Below are 25,466 nucleotides of genomic sequence, written 5' to 3' on the forward strand. Positions count from 1 at the left end.
AAGGCTGACGTGGGTCACGGCCTGTCCGACGGCAGCCTTTACGATTCTCCGCATTTGCGGAGAATCACGCCCCAAGTCTTTTCATGTGGATTAGTTAATGGATAGTCAAGAAATCTGGGGAGTAGTCTGGTTGTCGGAGGTACAGTCAGATGGTTGGGGGTAGTTGGGACTGGCAAGGGGTATAGTTGGGTGTTCAGAGGATTAGTCTGGTGGCGGTTGGAGTGGGTTTCAACTCCGGTTGGGGAGGGGTGCTCTAGTAGGGTGGTTCAGGGTCACTGGGGTGTAAATGATTTTGGTCAGGAAGGTAGTATGGTGGTTGATGGGGTACTCATTTCTGGTCTGCTTGTTAGAGGGTGTTGGGAGGAGCAGTCGGGTGGTTGGTGTGATGATTGGGTTGGGGTGTCTGTTCGGGGGGCAGTGGGGTGGTCTGAGAGAGATTGGATCGGGAGGGGTATTTGAGACAATCCTGGGTGGTACAGGGTGGTTGTAAGAAGTAGTCAAGTTTTCTTTGGGGTGATTTGGGGGCTGGGTTGTGGTGCTCAGTTGAGTTACGCTGGCTAATCATGGAGTTAGACCAGGTATTAAACTGTCTTAACATTTCCAGAGTAGGCTTGCAGGCATGTCCCTGAATCTGTCCCAAGTCTCTGCCCCGAGATCAAGGTTCACCGAGGGTTCCGGGCAGCAGAAATCAACACATTGGAAATTTAAATGTCCCAGGTAATTTCCACGTCCGTCTGCATTCAGGTCAGGAGTTCCACAGAATCCCAATGTGTATCTCCCTTCGAACAAGACATAACCTCCGAGGAGCAGCACATACAGAATTACAGGCAAATTAGTGAAAGACAAGAAAGTTTTGAAGTGCAGAATGTGCAGTCCAAGGCTTTTTAAGTTACCTTTTTACTTGATACCTACCTTTAGGTTTTCAAGCTGACTTCTGTGAAGTATCTCCCTCAGTTTGGCCTGAGTCTCATTCTGGCCATCGATCACATGATATACCTCTTCAACCTGGATTTGGGTGGGGTTGAAGGGTTGGTGGAGGGTTGCAGACGGGGGTGAAAAAGACATAGCAATTTCAAAGTCTAAAAATACACTGGTATTATTACCATCTACAAAAGTATCCAAAGTTTGCAGGTTGTGGCTGCTCTTCAAGGGAGGCAATTTCTTCCGGTTGCTATTTCGTGCAGCAAACACTGAAAATCTTCACACTACGTTCACAATTTTGTCAACACATATCACCCATTTGGAAATGACAGTTGCTGATATTAGTGAAAAGACACTTATCACATTCCTCCGGCTACCTTCCATCTCCAAGATCTAGACATTAGCATACCCGTTTGAAATTAATGAACAATTCTGCTGGAACAGTCTGGATTCCGTTCTGCACACCAATATCCACCAACAATCATGTTTTGGCTCAATTTCTTTTTAAAAAAGCAAACAGTGAAATTAATGTTATTCCTCCATGTTCCAACAGAATTTTTAAGTTTAGGAAAATTTCCCAACCCCTCTCCATGTCCTATGGTTTACTACCTCCAATCCCAATTCTGAGCCCTTTCAGTCAGACTGAGGTAATCTGTAGGTCAGGTTGTCGGCATGCACACAATCCACAGCCAGAATTACAATCTTGTCTCTGGAAAGGCTGGGAAGGTCACAGATTCCATGTTGTACATGGCAGCCACCCTGAAATAAAATCAAACGTGGAATTCTTTGGAGACTTGGCTTTTGTAATTCGCTGCCAGAATGTTGAACTGTTAATTAAATTAAAGGAACACTTTATGCTTTTATCCATTTCCCTGCCCTGTGAATGGACAGTGCGCACAATGAGTGCACTGATCCATTGTGCCAAGAGTCACTTCTTTTTAACCAACTCTAATACTTTGAAGAAGAATTATCCCAGGCTTTCCAGCGAGTCTGCCTCTGCAAATGTCAAGAGTGTTAGAGTGGAGCCTTATTAGACACGAGCTTGGATAGACATTGCTCTTGAACACAATAGTTTGGTTATTTTGCAGTGCTCACTGCCGGTGAGACTACACTGGCAGCAGGCTCTCTCTCTCAATTACTCCTGTTGTGTCAGCGTTGAGCTGTGTGAAAGTGCTGCACATTCCCAATAGCAGTGAAGGTTAAGGAAGGGGAGAGCTAATTAAAGTATTCAAAATTCTGGGATCTTGAGCAAGAAAGGAGAAAGTGTTTCCTCTGGCAAATGGGTCAGTAATCAGAGGGGTCACAAATTTAAAATAATTGGCAAAAGACTGAGGAGGAACTTTCCACATAGAGGGTTGTGGTGGTTTGGAATGCACAACCTGAAAGGGTGGTGAAAGCACATCCCACAGGAACTTTCAAAAAGCAAATGTACGTGGATTTGAAGAAAATTAATTTGCAGGGTTATGAGAAAACAGTCGAGGTGTGGGACTCAATTGTCCAGCTTTTTCAAAGAGCTAGCACAGGCATAAAGGATCGAACAACCACCTTCTGTGCTGTAGGAAACTACAGGCAGAACTTTCTTGGTCCCAGGTGGTGAGCCTGAAGGCTGGGGAGTTGGAAAAATAGGGGGAACTGCTTTAGGACAGCACATCAATACATTCCTGCTGCCAAGAAAGTTTTCCAGAGATGGCAGAGGATGTGGATTAGTTGCTTCCTAAACGCAGGCAGGATGCCAGTCAGCATATTTAAGGCCCGATTAGGGACAAATCAGAGTTGTCAATGACATTTTCCCAGCTACACTGTGATGCCCTGTTGTATACGGGGGCCACCAGCTCAATGGTAGTGACCTACCTGCAGCAGTCTGGGGAAATCATTAGAGGCTCCATCCACCAAAGGGGAGGCTGGACTGAAAGGTTGCCCCAACCAGTCATCTGAAAGGTTTAACACTCCTTCCATTCCAAGATCATGCCTGCTTGCCCTCTGAAATATCATCTCGGCTCCCTTCCCATGATGGTCTTACCGTCAGCAAATGCAGGGTTGGGATCTCCATTTGATCCTGTTTTCCCAAAGACCGCAGAAAATTCAGCCTCATGCTTCTACACATCACAAATTAGATCCTTTGAGTCAACTCTACTCATGACATTTCCACTCGAGTGTCCACAAAGAATCACAGAATCAGAGAATTTTTACCTCCTTCTCCTTGTTTTCCAAAGCCTCTTTCAGTTCCAGCTGGGTTTGATCCTGCTTCTGTGCCGTGTAACGCATTGCCCTCAATTCACTTTCCATTTCTCTTAGATTCTCCTGCAGCATCTGGGGAAATGAATTCATGAGAGATTCACCATTCGCACAAAGCATGGTGGAAGAAAATCTTAACTATCCAGGCTAGGCTAGGATTTTGCTTTTGTTCGTTCCATGGACTGTTTGATGGTTAGCACTGCAGCCTCACAGCTTCGGGGTCCCAGGTTCAATTCCAGCCTCAAGTGACTGTCTGTGTGGAGTTTGCACTTTCTCCCCGTGTCTGTGGGTTTCCTCTGGGTGCCCCAGTTTCCTCCCACAGTCCAATGGTGTGCACTTTAGGATGATTGGCCATGCTAAATTGCCCCTTAGTGTCCAGGGATGTGCATGTTAGGTTAAGGGGTCATTGGGATTGGGTGGGTGGACGGGGGACTGGGCTTGTGTGGAGTACTCTTTCAGTCAATCGGTGCAGACATGATGGGCTGAAAGGCCTCGGTCTGCACCGTAGGGATTCTCTGATCTATGGTTATCCAAAGATGTGCAGCTTAGGTGGATTGGCTTTGCTAAATTGCCCTTAAGTGGGGTTACAGGGATAGGGTGGGGGATTGGGCCTAGCTAGGGTGCTCTCTACAGAAGCAGACTTGATGGGCTGAATAGCCCCCTTCTGCACTGTAGGGATTCTATGATTTTACTACCAACCCCAGACTGATGAGACAAGGTACCAATGACTGACACTGACACACACTGGCACACCTGTTCGCTAATTGCACCATTTTGGGAAAGTTACTGAAGCTCCACTATACTTCAGCCTGGTATTAGCAGCAAGGGTGCCCAACCTGTAGCATTAGGGTTATATGCATATCTTGAGGGCTGACAACCTCACCCTGCAGCACAAGACGTTTTGTGCTATATGCAGCATTTATCTACTGGCTCATCCTGTTAGAATTCTATATGCCTGAAGATTTGAAAGGACAGTTAGTGCTATTCCCTCTGAAGAAGTCATATTCAATTGAAAACATAACTCTGTTTCTCTCTCCACAGATGCTCCCAGACCTGCTAAGTATCTCTAGCACTTTGTTTTTCTTTCAGATTTCCCCCGTCCACATTAGGACCTTTATTCTCGTACTATTCCTTCTAAACCCCAAATCAAGACAGCTATATTCAGCAACGCGAGATAGATGCAAATGGTAAAATGGATTTAATCTTTGTTTATGGGCCCGGAGGTTCCATGGTACATGGAACTGTGTTGTACACCATGATTGCAAAAGCTTTATAACTTCTGAGTCAGACCTCTAATTAACAACAACGCATGGACATTTCTGTCCTTCAGTTCCGTTCCTGGGATTAAACTGTACAAACATACTTTAGGGTGAGAGACGGAACTTAGTTGGTAGCACTCTCACCTATGAATCATAAGGTCCTGGGTCCAAATCACACTTGAGCACAAAAATCAAGGTGACACTCCAGCGTGTTAGAGGTCCCGTCGTTCAAATGAAGCTTTGAACAGAAGCCCCATCTGCGGCTCGGATTCATATGAAATATCCCATGACATTATTTTGAAGAGCAGAGAGGTCATTCCTGGTGCCCTGGCCAATATTAATCCTTTACTGAACATCAAAATGATCGTGATCACATTGTTGACTGTGGGAGTTTGCTATGTGCAAACTAACTGCCCCATTTCTAACATTATAACAGTGACGACACTACAGGGTGTAGCTCTTTGGGATGTTTGGAGGTCCAGAAAAGCACTATTTAAATTTGCGTCTTTCTTTTTTCTTCTTTATGTTAGAACCAAATGGGAGAGGATTTCAACATTTTGGCTAGGTTTGAATTCATGATCCAAAGACATACTAAATATATAGGAGAAATGTAGAATCCTCCTGAGTGTGCCTGAAAATAAGTGTTTTGTATAGTTTGATGCAGAATAATCTAAACTTATTGTAAAGCAACACCTATGGCATCAACAATTCAGTGCATGTGACTGCAAATTCAGTCAGCTCATTAATAGCACCACAGAGGCAGTGCATTGCAATTTTAAAAGGGAGAATATTGAGTGACAAACCAAATAGGTGAAATAAAGCTGATAGTTATTCATTATAATGTTGGCTCTGAGGTGAGATTCCACACAATGTTCTTGTAGGTAGCGCTTCAAATAATTCAACTATTTCTGAGGAGTCTTCAGATGATGATTGGTGGGGGGGATGGGGGTTGGTGTGAGACGAGGGGAAGGATAAACTACTATGGTTTATGTGTTGCCTCCTTGGTTCTGGCCTCATGTCTGCAGCGGCATTAGAACATAGAACAGTACAGCACAGAACAGGCCCTTCGGCCCCCGATGTTGTGCCGAGCAATGATCACCCTACTCAAACCCACGTATCCACCCTATACCAGTAACCCAACAACCCCCCCCCCCCCCCCCCCCCCCCTCCCCCCCTCCCCCCCAACCTTACTTTTTAGGACACTACGGGCAATATAGCATGGCCAATCCACCTAACCCGCACATCTTTGGACTGTGGGAGGAAACCCACGCACACACGGGGAGGACATGCAGACTCCGCACAGACAGTGACCCAGCCGGGAATCGAACCTGGGACCCTGGAGCTGTGAAGCATTTATGCTAACCACCATGCTACCGTGCTGCTTTGCTTGCTTGAAACAACAATTTAGATCTGCGTGCCATTTACACACCAAACATCGATCACTCCTGGCAGTAAACCAACTCACCTTGTTGGCAGAATCGGTCTCCTGGATTCTGCCTTGCAACCCATGTACTTGGACCTGGGCTTTCTGCAGTTCAGTAACGCACTGTCCAGCTGCTGACTCATACTGGTTCAACTGCTGCTGCTGCTCCTCAATCAGGGTCTGGGGAACAAATAGTCAAATATTAATTTAATTTATTAAATATTTCAGCACAGTTTCGAAGCAGTGCTATCCTGTAGTTGCCCCTATCTGCCTTGAGCTCCATATATTCAATGGTGTTTTCTGTATCTCACACTTTGTCTGCCCAGAGGAAGTCAGTGAAGGTATGAAAAATCTTAAATAGCAAATAAATAATTCACTGAATCACTTGTCTTGGTTCTGCAGTGTGGCATATTTGCATGGTAGTTTTTTCTGCATGGGCTGTAGGGCATGGGACAATTTATTTCAAAGTATAACACAGTTCAGGAATTGAGAATTTTGAAGCATTTGAACGCAGTGGAAAAATGTATTTGCGCTTTCAGTGAGAATGTTCAATGTTCAGTACACTCTGGATCTCATATACCCAGTAATTTACACATTAATACACTGAGATGTACTAATATTCAACAGGTGGGACATCAGAACTGAGTCAGTTCCTCATCTGAGATGTGCATGTGTTTCCCCCCCTCTGCCCCATGCATCCTCGAGTCACTAAAACCCAATCAGAAACATGACTGTTATTTTCTCCCTACCCCAACAAGGCGAACTGCTGTTCCTCGGAGATCAGTTAACTCAGGACAAACTAGGCTTCGGCCATGGATTCTCCAAGTGTCACACCAGATATTGCACTTAACCACCGACACAGCAGGGTGTCCGAAGTTGATGCTAATTTCATTAGCTTGCACAATATTAAAAGACACAGGGGTTGGCATTCAGTCTTTTGTGGCTTTATCATTCTCAGCTTGTGGTAGCAACGGTAAACATCAACCACAGGTGACTGATGTCATAAATGGAAAATGATAACAAAATTCTTAATCGATAAACAAGATGTCTTGACATCAGTGGTGCTGCCATGCGACTACACTTAACCAGAACAGTAGGAAGTGGCAAAACAGGTGTATCAAAATTTGCACACACCAGCTGTTGTCCTCCACCGCCACCAACCTTAGTCTTCTGTCCCCAAGACTCAAGTTTAGACAATGGTTTTATATCCTATGTGCTACTTCCTTTCCTGAGACAGAATTTTATTAAAAAAAGCAAAACAAAATTGCCATCAAACAAAATGCTTCATATCCTTTTTTTTTAAAATTTAGATTAGCCAATTATTTTTTCCAATTAAGGGGCAATTTAGCGTGGCCAATCCACCTACTCTGCACATTTTTGGGTTGTGGGGGCGAAACCCACGCAGACACGGGGAGAACGTGCAAACTCCACACGGACAGTGACCCAGAGCCGGGATCGAACCTGGGACCTCAGCGCCGTGAGGCGGTTGTGCTAACCACTAGGCCACCGTGCTGCCCTTAAATGCTTCATATCCTGATTATGTTTAAATTACTTTGTGCCTAATTGTCTATACAGTGCCTCCCTTACTACATGGCAATTGGACATCTCTGCTCCATTAACACTTGATGTTAAAACTCTCTGATAGCTAGGAAGTAAAAATCTTTAAAGATCACAAGGTTGATTCAACTGGTGCCTATAATTCCAGAACAGAATCACCCAAAGGCTGCCACCATTTGCCAACTCCAAAGTCAAACAATGTCAGGTTAGAACAGGGGAAATGTGAAATCACAACTTGATTTTAGAGGATTGTTTTGTTGCTGTTACAAACGTTAATAACAAGAATAAGATATAAAAATAGAGAAAATGAAACAATTTTTAACATCCGCTTCACATTTCTACTCAGTATTGCAGCGGACCTAGGCAGCAATAGTCAGGGCTTGGGAACCTGATAATTTATCTAACTGGACATCTGTGGTAGTCGCTCAGACAGGTCCCCGGTTGAAAGGAGGAGTCTGATGGTGCATAGCTGCTACTGGGCTTGAGCATTACTTGGTGGTGGCGGGGGCGGCGGCGGCGGTGGTGGTGGTGGTTGGGGGGGGGGGGGGGGGCGCAACATACTACATGCCTAATTAATAAAAACTGAAAGAGAAAGAGTGGCTCAGAAGAATTAATGTTCTATGTGACTCCTAGAACTAAAACAAACAAAATAACTTGTTTACCACTGGAGTGGCAGAGAGGTCTCAGCAGAGTTCAGGCAACAGGTTGTTTTTCTTTCTAAAATTTTCAGGTGCCTCATATTCCCTGCTGAAACCATGGACTATTCAACTTCTTGCCCTTCCTTCATCAAATACAGGAACTAGTTAACTGTGACCTGGCTTTATCATGTAACGGTGTTAGGAATGTAGGAGTAGGCAGCTTTACTAATAGAGCTTTACTCTATAAAGTTGCTGTATAAGCTTTCTAAAAGATATAAACTTCATTAACAAAAGCTCAAGCAAAGTACGAATTTAATTAGTTAGTTTGAAGATTATCTCACAAAAATGAAATAAGGTCTACCAAACACTGGTGCAGTAAAACTGTTTTCTAAAAACGCCACATCACAGATTTGCCTGGAAGTGCACCACCTTATATGTGCATATATACTAAGTATATAGACTAAGAAAATCCCACGGTTTGATCCATGGTCTGCATAGATAGATTATGCTATTTTCACCATGACAATGGTGAGGATATTACAATTGAATTTAATAACCACAGACCATTCACAGCAGAAGAAAATCCACTTTAAAAAAGTGAAAGAGACATGCTGCTGAAGCTTTTCGTCTTGCACTCATTGTGACAGACACAAGGATGCCAAATTTCAAAGTGAACAGCAATTTATAATGCATGGGAAAATGTCTGGTATTTCAATCATACATTCTAACAACTGCTGATCAAGTCAAACAGCAGGTCCCTTTGGCTGTTTGCAATTGGCAGAGTACTGACTGCACTCAACCAAACCACGCCGTAAAATTCAGAACATAATGGGGGCGATTCTCCGAGCCCCGCGCCAGGCTGGAGAATCGCCACAACCGCGCCATGACGACGGCGCACGATTCTCCGAGTTGCGGGGAATCGGCGCCATTTGCATCGGCGCGTTTGGCGCGGCGCTTGCCGCGGGCCGCTGGATGGGCCACATATTCTCCGGCCCAGATGGGCCGAGCGGCCGCTCCGACATGACAGAGTCCCGCTGGCGCCATTCACCCCTGGTCGCTGCCACCGGGAACTCTGCAGGAACGCTCGGGGGGTGGCCTGTGGGGGGCCTCCGATCGGCGGGCCGGCCTCTCCCCCCCCCGGGCCTACGTCCAGGCGCGGCCGGCCCCTGAACACTGACCCCATGTTGGGTCGGGGCCGGTGCGCGTAAGAAGTTCCCCGCGCATGCGCAGGATGGCGCGGCCCAACTGCGCATGCGCAGGATTGAGCTGCCCCCAACTGCACATGCGCGGGTTGGCGCGGCGTACGGAGGCTGGGGTGGCATGAACTGCTCCAGCGCTGTGCTGGCCCCCTGTGGGGGCCAGAATAGATCGTGCCGGGGCCCTGTTCGCGCCGTCGTGAAACGTGACTGCATTCATGATGGCGCGAACACTTGGCCTCAATTTCGTAGAATCGCCGCAATATTTATCATCAAACAAAACAATCTCAGCAGGTCTGACAGCATCTGTGGAGAGAGAACGGAGCTAATGTTTTCCTTGTGTCTGCGTGGGCTTCCTCTGGGTGCTCCAGTTTCCTCCCACAGTCCACAAGACGTGCAGGATTGACCATGCTAAATTGCCCCTTAGTGCCCAATGGTTAGGTGAGGTTACGGGGATGAGGTGGGGGGAGTGGGCGTAGGTGGGGTGCTCTTTCAGATGGTTGATGTAGACTCGATGGGTTGAATAGCCTTGAATCACTGTAGGGATTCCACGATTCGAGTCTGGGTGACTCTTTGGCAAAGCTAGAGAGAACTGGGAATAGGATGAGATTTACTATAATGGAGGGGGGGGGGGGGGGAGCAGAGGGGTTCGATAGAGGGCCAGTGATAGTGGAGATTGACAAAGGTGTTGTGGACAAAAAGATAAAGGGAGTGCAAATGGTGGTGATAATGACTAGCAAGGGTGCTGATAGTGGCACATTAAAAGATCAGAATGCGTTAATGACAGAGCAAAGGTAAGCAGTGTGTCAAAGGACAATTTTGACAGCAGTACAAAAGGTGTATTCGCATATCGATTTTTTTGTATGGGTGGGACCTTGCTATCTGGGGTGATAAGTGTGGAGTACTCAGCAGTGGTTATTTCAGACCACGCGCTGCATCACGTGGATTTAAAGTTGAAGGGGGGTTGAGCGCAACGCGCCGGTTGGAGGCTGGATGTAAATTGGGATCTTGGGTTGTGCGTGAAGATGTTGGGGGCCAAAATGAACGGTGTTGAATGGAATGAGAATAGGGTGGTCTCACCATCCACGGTGTGGGAGGCATTATAGGTGCTGATTCGGGGAGAGATAATCACGTACAGGTCATCTATGGATAGGGAGAACAGGCAGAAGTGTCAGGAGAAGGTGGATGAAATTCTGGGTGTGGATGGGTAGTATGCAAGTGACCCAGCACCAGAGCTCTTGGCGCACAAGATGCTGCTGCAAATGCAGTTGGACCTACTATCTGCAAGTTGAATGGTGCGACAGCTGCACCACTTAAAGGGGATGGTATAGGAGTATGGGGAGAAGACTGGCTGACTGTTCACGCATCAGTTAAGGTGGCAAGAGACTGCCAGGGAGATTGTGCAGGAGTAGGAACCTGGAGTTGGTTGGTCTCTACGCCAGAGAAAATTAATGAGGTATTTTGTTCCTTCTATCAGGGCTTTACAGGTCGGAGCCGCCAGAGGATGAGCAGCGGGAGACATTAGAGGCGCCGATGGGGATGGAGGAGGTCCGCAGAGATCTGGGTAAGATGCAGGCAGGGAAGGTGCTGGGGCCTGATGTGTTCCCTGTAAAATTTTAACAAGCAGTTCGTGGACCAGCTGGGGATGTTTAATGACCTGTTGGCACGGGGTTCCCTTCCGGAGACCTTGAGGCAGGCATCCAGCTCCTTCCTTCTAAAGAAGGACAAGGACCCCACAGAGTGTCGGTCGTACCGCCCTCTCTGCTTAACGTGAATGTGAAACTTTCAGCTAAAATCCTGGCACTGAGGTTGGAGCCCTACCTCCCGGAGGTAGTGGGGGAAGAGCAGAAGGGGTTTGTGAGGGGAAGAAAAGGTCATCCAATGTGAGATAGCTCTTAATGTAGTTCTTACACAGGCAGTGGCACCAAAACTGGAGATTATTGTGTCTCTGGACACTGAAAAGATAGAGTCAAATGTAGCTTCGTATTCTCGGCTCTGGAGAAGTGTGGGATTGTTCTAGGCTTGTATCGTGGGTCTGGCTGTTATACGAAGCATGGCGGTTAGTGTTTGAACAAATAACATGAACTCGGGGTCGTTCAGGCTGCATATTAGGATGAGGCAGAGATGCCTTATGTCCCCACTGTTGTTCGCGTTGGCGATTGAATTACGGGCAATGGCTTTGAGTGCCTTGGAAAATTGGAGGGGAATTGTGAGGGGCGGAGTAGGGCACAGGGTGTTTCTATATACGAACAACCTTTTACTGTATGTTAAGAATCCAGGGCTAGTTTTGGGGGAGATCACGGGGAAATTGCAGAGGTTTAGTTCCTTTTCAGGATATAAAATAAATGTCGGGAAGAGTGAATATTTTGTGGTTGGTCCCTGAAGGAGGTGCTGGGTTAAAGGATTGCCATTCTGTTTGGCGGGGAACCAGCTTACAGTACTTTGGGGTTCAGGTGGCCTGGTATTGGACATGACTTCACAAACAGAAGTTTGGCGTGCAGGGTTAGAATCTTATTGCAGAGGTGGACAGCCTTCAGCTGTCACTGGCAGGGCGCGTTCAATCTATTAAGATGTACATTTGTGCTGTGATGTGTGTTCTTATTTCAATGCCTCCCAGTTCTTTTGCCAAAGTCGTTTTTTTTTTGGGAAACGGAGCGGCCCACAACGGACTTCATGTGGGTGGGGAGAACACCTCAGATTCAGAGAGAGGTCCTACAGGGGTCAAGGCAGGTGGGGAGATTGGTGCTGCTAAATTTGTAATATTATTACTGGGCGGGCAATGTGGAGAAGGTGTATGGGTAGATTGGGGCTCAGGAGGTTACAGATGGAGTTGCGGTCATTTAGAGGGATGGATTTGGAGGCCCTGGTGATGGCATCTCTGCCGTTTTCACCAGCGAAATGTTCTGGGGATCCGGTAGAATTCTCCGTAGTAGCCCACGTTGAAAATATGGTGGCAACTCTGTCAGCATTTTAAGCCGAGAGTGGTGTCAAGGTGGGCCCCAATCTGAAGGAACCACTTATTTGAGCCGGGGAAATTGGATGTTCCATTCAGGGGGTGGAAGACATGGAGCTGGACAGGGTGAGGGATTTGTTTCTGGAGGGATGGTTTGCAAATTGGGAGTTGAGGAGAAAGCGGAGCTCGGGGGGGTGGATAGGTGCAGATATTTCCAGGTGCGGGACTTTGTTTGGTGGGCAATTCTGGCTTTCCAGGAGGCACCACCGTTGACCTTGCTGGAAAGGATACTCTCATGTGTGGGGTGGGAGTAGGTAGCACATCTGGGATATATGGGCGGATCATGGGGGAAGAGCAGGGTTCAGTGGATGAGTTGAAGGTTAGGTGGGAGGAGGAGCTGAGAGACATTTTGGAGGAGGTATGGAGTGAATCCCTTCAAAGGGTGAATGCTATGTCACCCTGCGCAAGGTTGAGCTTGATACAACTAAAGGTGGTATTTAGGGCACGTCTCACCAGGGCCAGGATGAGTCGATTTTTTGAGGGGGTTGGCCTGCTCACCATACGCGTGTGCTCTAGTCCTGTCCCAAGCTGGTAGGATTTTGGGGGTGCTTTTTCCACACCATATCGGCATATCCTGAATATTGACTTAGAGCCGTGCCCGTTAGTCACTGTGTTTGGGGTGTCAGACCAACTAGAGTTGAAGATGGGGGCAGGGGCAGATGCTTTGGCATTCGCATCGCTGTTGATCCAGGGATAGATACTGTTCAGCTGGAGGCAGGCGATGCCATGCCGCCCAGTGCCGTAGTGTGGCTGGATGATTTGATGGAATTCTTCTACCTCGAGAAGTTCAAATTCATGGTAAGGGGGTCGATTGATGGGTTCTACCATAAATTCACTTTAAAGGTCTGGCCATTGTTAGCTATTAGTGTGTGTGTGTGTGTGTTACAAAACTACAAAGTTTTGTAAACTTTTTGATAGTTTGCTAATTTAAATGTGTTTGCACATAAACCATTTTTTGCTAAAATGATTCGACAAGAGGAATTCCCCAGCCCAGAGTAGAGGTCGCTGAGAATTAAATTGTTTTACGAAATTAGAGATTAAAGTGTTGCAATACAACCCCGAGTTCCAAAGTCTGATCTAAATCAATTTAAATGACTGTTTATATGAGTTTATAGCATCTTTGCCCTTTGGTTAGATCTCTATTATCATCATTGTTCTGTGACATACAGCAAGAAAAAAAAGTTTCTTATATAGTTGAACAAGTTTTACTTGATTTTTTTTCCCTCTACACAAACAACGTTGATTGATATGGGCATGTGCTGGTCTGTAGCCAGTACCCATGGCATTCAGGGAGTTACTGATTACAAGCTGAGCACGCTGCGTAATAGATCATATGCTGTCCTTGTGTTGGGACATGGAACTCACTTAAAAAGTGACTAGTTTCCGTAATGGACAGATGATAGGATTGTTATTCCAGGGAGAGGAGATCAAACAGGTTCTTTATCTGAACCCATCTGTAATTTTGTGCAACCCCAGAGAGGCAGTTGGGCAAAACCAAGTGAATGATCAGCTGACAATCAGCATGGCATTTGCAACATAACAGATTGTTCCAGCTGTGATCTTCCATCCCTGTGATAAAGAAAATTGTCACATCTAGATTAGGATCCATTTTCTACACAATGTGGCAGTCTATATGCACACTCAAAGCACAACACTGAAATAACTGTCAGTGTGGAAAACTGTACAAATGCAGCTGTACAAAAGCCAGAGGGAGGAATTTAATGTCTCCCCCACCTGCACTTCGGCAGAGGTGATTCCGAGGCAGGGGGCACCATTTCATCAGGTGGGGATTCTGCCTTCTCCCACCAATTAAGTCTGGGCAAGAAGGTTTGCAGCAGATGCCAATTGAAACCCTTAATTCACAATTAGTGCCCAATTAAGGGCCTCATCCCATTACCACTGGTGTTCAACCAGCAAAGGGTGGGGGAGTTGACTATGCTGGAACACCAATAAGCAAACCCCTGTGGCTTTCAAGATAGCGCCTCTTTCAAAGGCACTTCGGGCTGGATTGAGGGACCCAGCATTGGGAATGAAGTGCCTGCAGAGAACCACTGTCCCTGCCCGTTTCTCTGACTCCCCTCCCAGGAAACACCCTCCCTCACTTACCCTTCTCCAGGGATCTAATGATGAATCCTGGTGAAGGCTCAATTGCATTATCAGCATCAGCCACCAGCTCCAGTGGCACAGCTGGTGATGGGGAGTTTCTGGCCTCCACTATCCTCCAAACATTGGGCCTCCACTATCCTCATTAAACTCGGTCTATGATTTCAAAATTTAAGTTTATGGCTCTAAACCTTCCAAAAAACCAATACCATAAGCCCAAATCTAGTTTTGCTGTCACCAGGTTAAAACCATCTTTTCAGGTACCTCACAGGGCATTTATGGGCAGCATGGTAGCATGGTGGTTAGCATCAATGCTTCACAGCTCCAGGGTCCCAGGTTCAGTTCCCGGCTGGGTCACTGTCTGTGCGGAGTCTGCACGTCCTCCCCGTGTGTGCGTGGGTTTCCTCCGGGTGCTCCGGTTTCCTCCCACAGTCCAAAGATGTGCGGGTTAGGTGGATTGGCCATGCTAAATTGCCCGTAGTGTCCTAAAAAGTAAGGTTAAGGGGGAGTTGTTGGGTTACGGGTATAGGGTGGATACGTGAGTTTGAGTAGGGTGATCATTGCTCGGCACAACATTGAGGGCCGAAGGGCCTATTCTGTGCTGTACTGTTCTAAATTCTAAAGCCATCATCAAGGTGTCATTTATTTATTTATAATATAAATTTAGATTAATTAAAAAATTAATTTTTTCCAATTAAGGGGCAATTTAGCGTAGCCAATCCACTCAGCCTGCACATCTTTGGGTTGTGGGGGCAAAACCCACGCAATGGGGAGAATGTGCGAACTCCACACAGACAGTGACCCAGAGCCGGGATCAAACCTGGGACCTCGGCGCCATGAGGCAGCAGTGCTAACCACTGCTCCACTGTGCTTCCCCTAAGTTGTCATTATGCTGCAATGGTGTTGCCAGCGTCTAACTGCCCCAGATGCAGTAGTATTAATGTAAATGCAGTGCTCAATGTTACTGCCATGCAAAACAACTGATCACCAATAATTTTAATAATTCCATGATCAACTGATGGAACAACAGTGGAAAGAACAGGTATCCTCTGAAGGAGAAATAACACAGGGGTAAATTCATCAGATTCTCAGCATGCTGATCTTAAAGGGCAACATAATCTGCACTATATTGTAATAGTTTTATCTCTGACCCATGCTCTAAGTACAGTCCTAACTGGGAGAAGTGACCAGTGAATTGACTCCACAATTTTCAAAGTAATCGGGCAGCACGGTGGCGCAGTGGTTAGTACTGCTGTCGCACGGTACCGAGGTCCCAGGTTCGATCCCGGCTCTGGGTCACTGTCCATGTGGAGTTTGCACATTCTCCCCATGTTTTCGTGGGTTTCGCCTCCACAACCCAAAGATGTGCAGCGTAGGTGGATTGGTCACGTTAAATTGCTCCTTAATTGAAAACAAAGTGAATTGGGTACTCTAAATTTTTATTTTTTTTAAATTCAAAGTAATCATTGCCACCACTAATCCCTGCCAGAAATCAACATGTTTACTTCTATTTTCTTGGCTGAAGAGCCTGAGTGCAGATAGTTAACTGTTTAATGTTCTCTGAAGTGAAGCATTGAAAAAACAGATGAACACTTGAGAATTGCTGAAAAAGAGACATGCTGTTAAAGCTTTTCATCTTGCACTCATCAGGGCAGATACAAGAGTGTCAAATTTCAAAGGCAGCAACGATTTATGCTGCATGAGAAAGGGATTTGTACATTCTTAAAGGGGGGCAAGGGGCTCCATCTGAAGGCCAAGATGACATGATTTTTTTTTCCCCCTGCACTCTCCTCCCCCTCGTCCTGGCTTAATGTCAGCTAAGAGAGGAGATGTTCCATCTGTCCTGCCAGTTGGGAATGATGTATGCACCAGTGCAAGAATGGAAAGGGGAATTACAAAGCAGAAAGCGTTAAATTCAAAAGGATAGTATGGAAATTGGTGGCAGAGTGGGTTAAGTTCTGGTCTTATCCTCAGATGCTTGGACTCAAACTCAGGCCAGTCCAATTGTGTGAAAGTGTTCTCTGGCATTGACTGTGGATGTTGTATGTGAAATGAGTTTGGGTAGTCTCAACTAATTTCTTATAGGAGCAAGATCCTACAGTGGAAAATTGGCACTAATTAACAATCTCACTCGAAGGGAATGATATGGGAAATTGAAGAAGTTACACTTTTCTCCTCGAAGTTCGTGCCAGGGCATACATTTTGGGTAGAACAGAGGGAAGTCTACTCTGCATTGGTTTTGATACATCGGACTAGGGATATTTTGAAGCTGGCACTTAGATTTTGATTTTAACTGGTTCACCAGGCGAGGGGCTAGTTAAAAATGGGACAGGGAGTAGGTAGGTTTCTTTATTCACTCTTTTGCTGCCTGATCTCACTGACTAACAGGTTGCAAGAACACCTACTCAACCAATGGCGTTCTCTTGAAATACGATTGGCCTCTGATTACATTGTTGGGACCTGGTCTACTTTATTTTAAAAGCCGAGTGCTGAGTAATGGAGGAGTCCCAACTTCCCTGTCAAGCTGTGAACAGCAGCCAAGGTCAGGGGATGCCCAGCTAGTTTCCTTTAAAATTTTATTTGGTGCCCTGTCTTGGGCCTCCCCATCTACATGGAGTGAAATTCCTCTACCAAGCCCCAGCGATCCACTGACATGACCCAGGGACTGTCCACCTGGGACCCCATGCCAAATTCGTACTACGTGATTTTAAAAGTTAGACAGCTGCTTCCCACAGGTGTTTTGCCTGCGAAGTAGGAAAGTGATAAGTTAATGAGGCCCATCCATTCAAATTGGCTGAGCCTGCCTGCTCCTCCCGGGCACATCGCTCGCTCTGTTGTGACCCCACCCAGGGGTTAAAATAGGTGGCTAGTGTCTACAGTGGAGAGTCTTCCATTTTCCAACACTTTGATGAGCACATTTAAAAAAAAATACATTAAACTACAATTAGTTCAAAAGGCAATTTACGCCGAGTGACTACAACGGTAAAACACTTGGATGTAGGACACTCCATTTAGCTGGATGCCCACATTACTCGTGTACATGGCCTCTAACGTTCTTGTGTCTGTAACCGATGCGTGAAGCTCACAATTTTCAAGTCCAACCAAACAAACAGTGAAGAGGAATGGCAGTATCGCAACAGATCAATGCATTAGGAATATTAAATGCACCACAAACGCTGCCATCTATTTATCTATGTTGATCAGTATATTTGAACCACTTACACACGGCACAAACATTTACTACAATACTGTGCATCTTGGCCATAATAAAGAAAAGCCCTACATTTCACATCTAAAGCTGTTAATCAAACACAAAACTATTTATGCGGCGGGTGAGGTGTGTTGGTGGTGGATAGAAAAAGCATCTTAAAATGCTCAAATGTTGTGGAGAGATGTTATGGCAATGCCGATGGCTCTGTTGTTTGGGAGTAATAGTAATACAACAAACTAGACAGACAGTCACACTTCAAGTACCTGGGTGCAAATTGGAATATATTCATCAAGCATGTCCTGGAGGAGGTCATCAAGTTCTGTCATATCATCAAAGTGAAGGTGCATCCTGGGAGGTTCTATGTATCTGCCAGCTAATTCATGGCCATTGTTCTGTAGCTGTGACCTGGAAATTCCATCACCTAAACTGCTACTTGACTGAGAGCCCAAAGGAGAGGGCCTGACTGGAATTGGCAATTTGCTGCCTTTTGGGCTCAGAACAGGCCTGTATTCAACATTCTTCACTAAACTAAGTACAAAGTCCAGTTTTTGGCTGTGCAACAAAGGGTAGTTTGCTTGGCCATCAGAAAAGTCCGATTTGGGACTTTTGTCATTTTTGGCAGCTTTTTCTACTTGTGCCACTTCTCTGATGGGTGCAGGGAACTCCATCGCAGCACCAAGAGATTCAACAGAAGAGGCTGAAGACATTTTATCCAGAGAATCAGCATAGACAGAAGTCCTAGACTCACACTGGGCAATGGACACGGTCTCATGTATGACAGGCCTTGAGAGTCCTTCCTCAGCAGTTACGCTGCCCACCAAACTGCTTCCACACCTGATGGATGGATCACTAGAAACAGTCTTTGCTAACTTCCGCGGTACTCTGCACACCGCTTCATAGTCGGCATCATTCACACGCAAGGCCGAACAGCTGCGACACTTCCGGGATTTGTAGCTCGAGGTCTCCGAAGTCTGGCAGCTGTGAGTTTCCATGCCCTCTTCCCCCTGTTCTGTCCATGATTCAAATCCAGAATAGACAAAGTCATCCTGCAGCAGTGCATGGTACCGGGAATCGGGTAGGTTGGAGCCGTCCGCCACAACATCCTCCCCCTTGCTGTCAGTGCTTGGCTCCTCATTATTTTTACAATACAGACTAGCTATGCAGTGCTTGATACGATCCTTCTCTACAAGCAGCTTCTGTAAACGCTCAATAGATAGTGCTTCAATCCTTGCAATAACTGTGTCAAACCTGTAGATACGGTCTAACATGAAAGCACATTTGCTACAAGCAAACTCTGCTTTACCATCTCGGGATACCTCTTTGCCCAATATGTGGGATAGGATAATTTGTAGGTTCAGTTTGGAAGCTGTGTGAAAGATCCATCTCCGTTGGTTACCATACAACTCCCGGGCACAGATTCTACAAACTTCCTTCATTCTCCAGCATGGACTTGACTGCACTAAAAATGATAAAATGCACAAGATCAACCAGCAATGTCAAAATGGAAATAGAAATGTCACAGCCCTGGTCAATCCAATGTGTGTGTCTTGGCCTTTCCTCCTGGCTTCTCAATACTAATTAAAAGGTCAATGGCTTATATAAGCAATAAGTAACGTCGCAGCACCTAAGATTCAAATAGCCAGGCCAACAGGAAGTCAACCTATAATCAGTGCTTGTAATCAAAACACCGAATTAGTTCCTTTCCCGTATGCCTGGGTTCCGCTTTGATGTTGAGCTGTCAGTCATTCATTCATTTCGGTCAACAATTCTCTATCTGTCACCAATTCAGATAAATGCTGCTTCAGGCGCTATCAAATCAGGGCGTAGCACGGCGGCGCCACCTCACACCTCCATGCAAAATTGGCGGTTTTAAAAATCATCTTCTATAAACATAAATACTCTGCAATAAATTATCAATTGAAATCGGTTACATCATATCGTTCACTGATCCGGGTTTCCTTTGCGTCCAGTTTAAACGCATTAATTGCAATTACAGGTGAATCAAAATGCGGGCGGTGGTTCGTCCGTTTTCCAGAAACAGTATTCCGCCTCCATTCCCTATAGAATTTACATTCAGAGATTATGTCGATGGGCAGAGCCAGCAAGCGGCATTGTAATTACAACAATCCCCGAGCCGCCGAATGTTTTTGTTCCCTTCACGTTTCTGGAATATCTTCTTGCCGAAGGGAACGCTGCATACGGTTCCGAGAGTAACTCCTCATTTACTCCAGAGGAAGAGCCATATCACACCGTCACCATCCTCTGGTCTGCAGCGGGGGAAGGGAGGGCAGTTTAATGTCAGACTGGGAGGTGCCGCCCACTGAATATCAAACAAAGCCGCGGCTGACGAGTAACGGGGCAGACTGAAGAAGGCTCTCCACAAAGCGGATTAAATCACGTCCCGTTATGTGGGTTTTCCCGGATACAATGTCAGCGGGACGGGAAACCGCTGATTGCAACTATCTAACCCGGCAGTGATGTGGCAACACTGTAGCTGGAAGTGACAGTGTCCCAGGGATCTGGGACAAACCATCCGCCTCTTGGGGAGGAGCCGCTACCCTCTGCGCCTCTTCAACTCACAGCAGACTCGCATATCTCGTTGCCATTTACAACAAAATAACCTACATCGCGTTAAATACACTGAGGGAGGTAATGTGGAGGAATAAGAACTCCCAAGCCGTCTGAAAGGAAGCCGCCTATCTTCACTCGCACCCGTCTGGATTGTAGTACAGTACTCCCCCCGGCAGCGCGACTAACCATGAGACATGTCTTTCGCCAGCTCGGTTTGGCACAGCACCGCATCTGTCTGTCTGCCTGCCTGACAGTGCAGGGGGCTGCGGTACACCGGCTCCGAGCCCTACTCCGGCAGGAGGACGCTCCACTAAATAAATACTCCCTACAGAAACATGTTCACGACATTGTACCACAAAAAGACTGCGTTTTTCTGCCTGATTGACATTGCAAACACGTCTCATGTGTTTGCCTTAACGGTGGGCGTTGTGCGAGGTTGGCGCGGCGCATGGTCGGAAAATCCCCATCGATTGAGGGTTGCCAAAAACACAACGAATCTATTGTTTTGCACCCTATAAACGTCAGATTACAATGAAAGGCCTAGTGTCTCAGGCCTGTTACTGCCAAGCCATGCAAATACGAACAGGGCAACCTCAAGATAGGATCTACTAACGCATTAAAAAGTTGCACATAATTTTTATGAGGTTACAAAAACTGTTAATTTTTAAAAATTCATTTATGTGCTGTGGGTGTCGCTGGTTAGGCCAGCAATTTATTGCCCATCCCTAGTTGCCCTTCAGAAGGTGGTGGTGAGTTGCCTTGAACAGCTGCAGTCCCTGAGGTGTAGGTGCACCCACTGTGCTGTTAGGGAGGGAGTTACCAGATGTTGCCCCAGCGACAGTGAAGGAGCGTCGATATATTCCCAAGTCAGGGTGGTGAGTGACTTAGAGGGGAACCTCCAGGTGGTCGGGTTCTCGGGTATCTGTTGCTCTTGTCCTTCTAGATGGTTGTGGGGTGAGAAGGTGCTTTATAAGGAACCTTGGTGAGTTACTGCAGTGCATCTTGTAGATGGTACACATGACTGCCACTGTTCATCGATGGTGGAGGGTTTGAATGTTTGTGGAAGTGGGAGCAATCAACTGGGCTGCTTTGTCCTGGATGGTGTCGAGCTTCTGGAGTGTTGTTGGAGCTGCATTCATCCAGGCAAGTGGAGAGTATTCCATTACACCCCTGACTTGTGCCTTGTAGATAGTGGACAGGCTTTGGGGGGTCATGAGGTGAGTTACTCGCCGTAAGATTCCTAGCCTTTAACCTGCCGTGGTGGCCACAGTATTATGTGGCTAGTCGAGTTCAGTTTCTAATTAATGGTAACCCCCAGGATGTTGATTGTGGGAAATTCAGAGATGGTAATGCCATTGGAGTCAAGCGGAGGTGGTTAGATCCTCTCTTCTAGAAGATGGTCATTGCCTGACACTTGTGTGGTGCAAATGTAACTTGCCACTTGTCAGCCCAAGCCTGGATATTGTTCAGTTCTTGCTGCATTTGGACATGGACTGCTTTATTATCTGAGGAGTTGCAAATGGTGCTGAATATTGCGCCGTCATCCGCAAACATCCCCACTTCTGACCTTATGATGGAAGGGAGGTCATTGATGAAGCAGCTGAAGATGGTTGGGCTAGGACACTGCCCTGAGGAACTGCTGCAGTCCTGGAGTTGAGATGATTGATCACCAACCACCAGAACCATCTTCCTTTGTGCCAGGTATAACTCCAACCAGCTGAGAGTATTCCCCCTGTTCCCCATTGACTCCAGTTTAGCTAGGGCTCCTTGATGGCATACTCTGTCAAATGCTACCTTGATGTCAAGGACAGTCACTCTCACCTCACCTCTGCCATTCAGCTCTTTTGTCCATGTTTGAACCAAGGCCGTAATGAGGTCAGGGGCTGAGTGATGCTGGCGGAACCCAAACTGAGCGTCCGTGAGCAGGTTATTGTTGAGTAAGTGCCGACTGATAGCAGTGTTGATGACCCTTTCCATCACTTTGCTGCTGATGGAGAGTAGACTGATATGAATGTAATTGGTTGGGTTGGATTTGTCCTGTTTCTTGTGTACAGGACACACCTGCGCAATTTTCCACACTGTCGGACAGATGCCAGTGTTGCAGCTGTCCTGAACAGCTTGGCTAGGGGTGTGGCAAGTTCTGGAGCACAAGTCTTCAGTATTATTGCCGGGATATTGTCACGGCCCATATCTTTTGCAGTATCCAGTGCCTACAGCCGTTTCTTGATATCACGTGGAGTGAATCGTATTGGCTGAAGACTGACTTCTGTGATACTGGGGACCTCCGGAGGAGCCTGAGATGGATCATCTACTCCGCAGGTCTAGCTGAATATTGCCTTAGCCGTGTCTTTTGCCCATAGGTGCTGGGCTCCTCCATCATTGAGGATGGGGATATTAGTGGAGCCTCCTCCAGTGAGTTATTTAATTGTCCACCACCATTCATGGCTGGATGTGGCAGGACTCCAGAACTTGGGGCTGGTTTAGCTCACTGGGCTAAATCACTGTCTTTTAAAGCAGACAAAGCAGGCCAGCAGCACGGTTCGATTCCCGTACCAGCCTCCCCGGACAGGCGCCGGAATGTGGTGAATAGAGGCTTTTCACAGTAACTTCATTGAAGCCTACTCGTGACAATAAGCAATTTTCATTTTTTCATTTCATTTCTTAGATCTGATGCGTTCATTGGAGAATTGCTTAGCTCTGTCTATTACTTGCTGCTTATGCTGTTTGGCACACAACTAGTCCTGTGTTGCAGTTTCACCAGGTTGACACCTCATTTTTCAGTATGCCTGGTGGTTGTCCTGACATGCTCTCCTGCACTCTTCATTGAACCAGAGTTGATCCCCTGGCTTGATAGACAGAGGTCCAAGACTGGGAGATATGCATGGCCATGAGATTGCAGATTGTTGTTGAATACAGTTCTGCTGCTGATGATGGCCCACAGCGCCTCATGGATGCCCAGTCTTGAGTTGCTAGATTTGATCGAAGTCTATCCCATTTTTCACAGTGGTAGTGCCACACAACATGATGGAGAGTATCCTCAATGTGAACACCGGACTTTGTCTCTACAAGGACTATGCGGTGATCACTTCTGCCGATACTATCATGGACAGATGCATCTGCAGCAGGGAGATTGGTGAGGATGAGGTGAAGTATGTTTTTCCCTCTTGGTTTCCTCACCACCTGCTGCAGTCCCAGTCGAGCAGCAATGTCCTTTAGGACCCGGCCAGCTTGGTCTGTTGTGGTAATACCGAGCTGTTCTTGGTAATGGGCATTGAAATCCCCTACCCAGAGCATGTTCTGTGCCCTTGCCACCCTCAGTGCTTCCTCCAAGTGGTGTTTAACATGGAGGAGTACTGATTCATAAGCTGATGGTAGCTGGTTCATGGTAATTAGCAGGAGGTTTCCTTGCCCATGTTTAACCTGAAGCCATGAGATTTCATGAGGTCCAGAGTCGATGTTGAGGATTCCCAGGGCAACTCCCTCCCGACTGTATACCATTGCGCTGCAACCTCTGCTGGGTCTGTCCTGCTGGTGAAACAGGGCATACCCAGGAATGGTGATAGTGGCGTTTGGAACATTGTCTGTAAGATATGATTCTGTGAGTATGACTATGCCAGGCTGTTGCTTAACTAGTCTGTGAGATAGCCCCCCAAACTTTGGCACAAGCCCCCAGATGTTAGTAAGGAGGACTTTGCAGAGTCGGCAGGGCTGGGTTTGTCGAAGACGTTGGTTCGATGCTGGGTGGTCTGTCCGGTTTCATTCCTTTTTTGTGCTTTTATAGCGGTTCAATACAACTGAGTGGCTTGCTAGACCATTTCAGAGGCATTTAAAAGTCAACCACATTGCTGTGCGTCTGGAGTCACATGTAGGCCAGACCAGGTAAGGATGGCAGATTTCCTTCCCTAAAGGACATTAGCGAACCAGATGTTTTTTTACAACAATCGACAATGGTTTCATAGTCATCATTAGCCTTTTAATTCCAGTTACTTTATTGGGTTTAAATTCCATCACCTGCCATGGTGGGATTCGAACCCAGGACCCTGATCATTATCCTGGATCTGTGGCTTATTAGTCCAGCGACTATGCCACCCGTCTCCCGAAAATGGTGATACTTAAAAAGAAAATGCTTACATTTATTATAGCACCTTTCACGACCTCAGGATCTCAAAGTATTTTGCACCCAAAGTTTGAGATGTAATTATTGGCGTGAGAGAAATGTACCAGCCAATTTGCACCGGGCAAAGCCCCATAAATAGGAGTAAGATAGAGAAGTAGATAGTTTGTGACATTGATTGAGCGATAAATATTAGCCAGGAGACTTCACCTGTTGTGATTCAAATAGGGTTGATCAGAAATAGGAGCAAGAGGAGACCATTTGGCCCACCCAGCCTGCACCACCATTCAATAAGATCATGGCTGATCTGATTGGGCCTTAACTCCGTCTCCACCACCGCCCACACACCCCAACACAAGAGTGTAGATGGGGCCCAGCATAAGTCTCATCCGAAAGCAACACTTCTGACTGTGCAGCACTGAAGTGATTCGGAAAGTCAGCTTTTCACCTCCGAGGCAGATAAAAGATAAAAGATAAAAATCGCTTATTGTCACGAGCAGGCTTCAATGAAGTTACTGTGAAAAGCCCCTAGTCACCACATTCCGGCGCCTGTCCGGGGAGGCTGGTACGGGGATCAAACCGTGCTGCTGGCCTGCTTGGTCTGCTTTAAAAGCCAGCGATTTAGCCCAGTGAGCTAAACCAGCCCCAAGCCAGGCTCAAGCCAGCCCCATAGCTCAAGCCAGGAAATTACTCAGCTTACCAAACCTACCTTGGTAGAAAGGCCCCCTAAATGACACCATCTCTGGTCCGCAAAAGGGAATGGAGAGGTGGATACAGGATAGAGTTGGGCCCACCAACCCCGGAAGCAGAGGTTAGGTGATCATGGGGATGGTTGATTCAGATATGAATTGGTTAGAAGGCCCCCCTGCTCGATTCTCTGAGACGTCATCCCAGTTATTAACAGTGCTTTGTCTCTCACCCCTTACATCCCTCAACCCCACCTGTCACCCACTCTCCATGTCATCTTCATGCCTTTCATACCAACTCATGCCACCCACCCACAGCTCCATATACACTCTGTACCAACTCATGGCTGTTCCATGCACATTCACTCAATTTATTTCGTCATTCACTTTTGTAGAGGGTCATATGAACTCAAAATGTTCACTCTCTTTCTCTCTCCACAGATGCTGCCAGACTTGCTGCGCTTATCCAGCATTTCTGTTTCTATCACTCGATGATATGGCTCATTGTTTCAGTACAATAGCATGTGTGGAACCGTTCA

General features: G+C 46.6%; 1 protein-coding gene across 15 annotated transcripts in view; it reads right to left on the reverse strand.

Moving 5' to 3' along the window:
• LOC119964697 (phosphodiesterase 4D interacting protein) overlaps positions 1 to 25,466 on the reverse strand; it is a 695,800-nt gene that overhangs the window by 242,395 nt on the left and 427,939 nt on the right. For 3 of the 15 annotated variants that reach the window (XM_038794552.1, XM_038794547.1, XM_038794545.1), the window contains exons 1-4: positions 17,820 to 20,254; positions 5,881 to 6,018; positions 3,112 to 3,231; positions 913 to 1,005 (exon numbers count right to left, since the gene is read on the reverse strand). In XM_038794552.1, coding sequence (XP_038650480.1) covers positions 913 to 1,005; positions 3,112 to 3,231; positions 5,881 to 6,018; positions 17,820 to 18,992 — 1,524 coding nt within the window. In that variant the 5' untranslated portion in view covers positions 18,993 to 20,254. Of the gene's footprint in view, positions 1 to 912; positions 1,006 to 3,111; positions 3,232 to 5,880; positions 6,019 to 17,819; positions 20,259 to 25,466 lie in introns of those variants that run through there. The other 12 variants (XM_038794551.1, XM_038794546.1, XM_038794543.1 and 9 more) reach the window with 7 other exon arrangements.

This window comes from Scyliorhinus canicula, chromosome 4 (assembly GCF_902713615.1).
Source record: "Scyliorhinus canicula chromosome 4, sScyCan1.1, whole genome shotgun sequence".
NCBI lineage: Eukaryota > Metazoa > Chordata > Chondrichthyes > Carcharhiniformes > Scyliorhinidae > Scyliorhinus > Scyliorhinus canicula.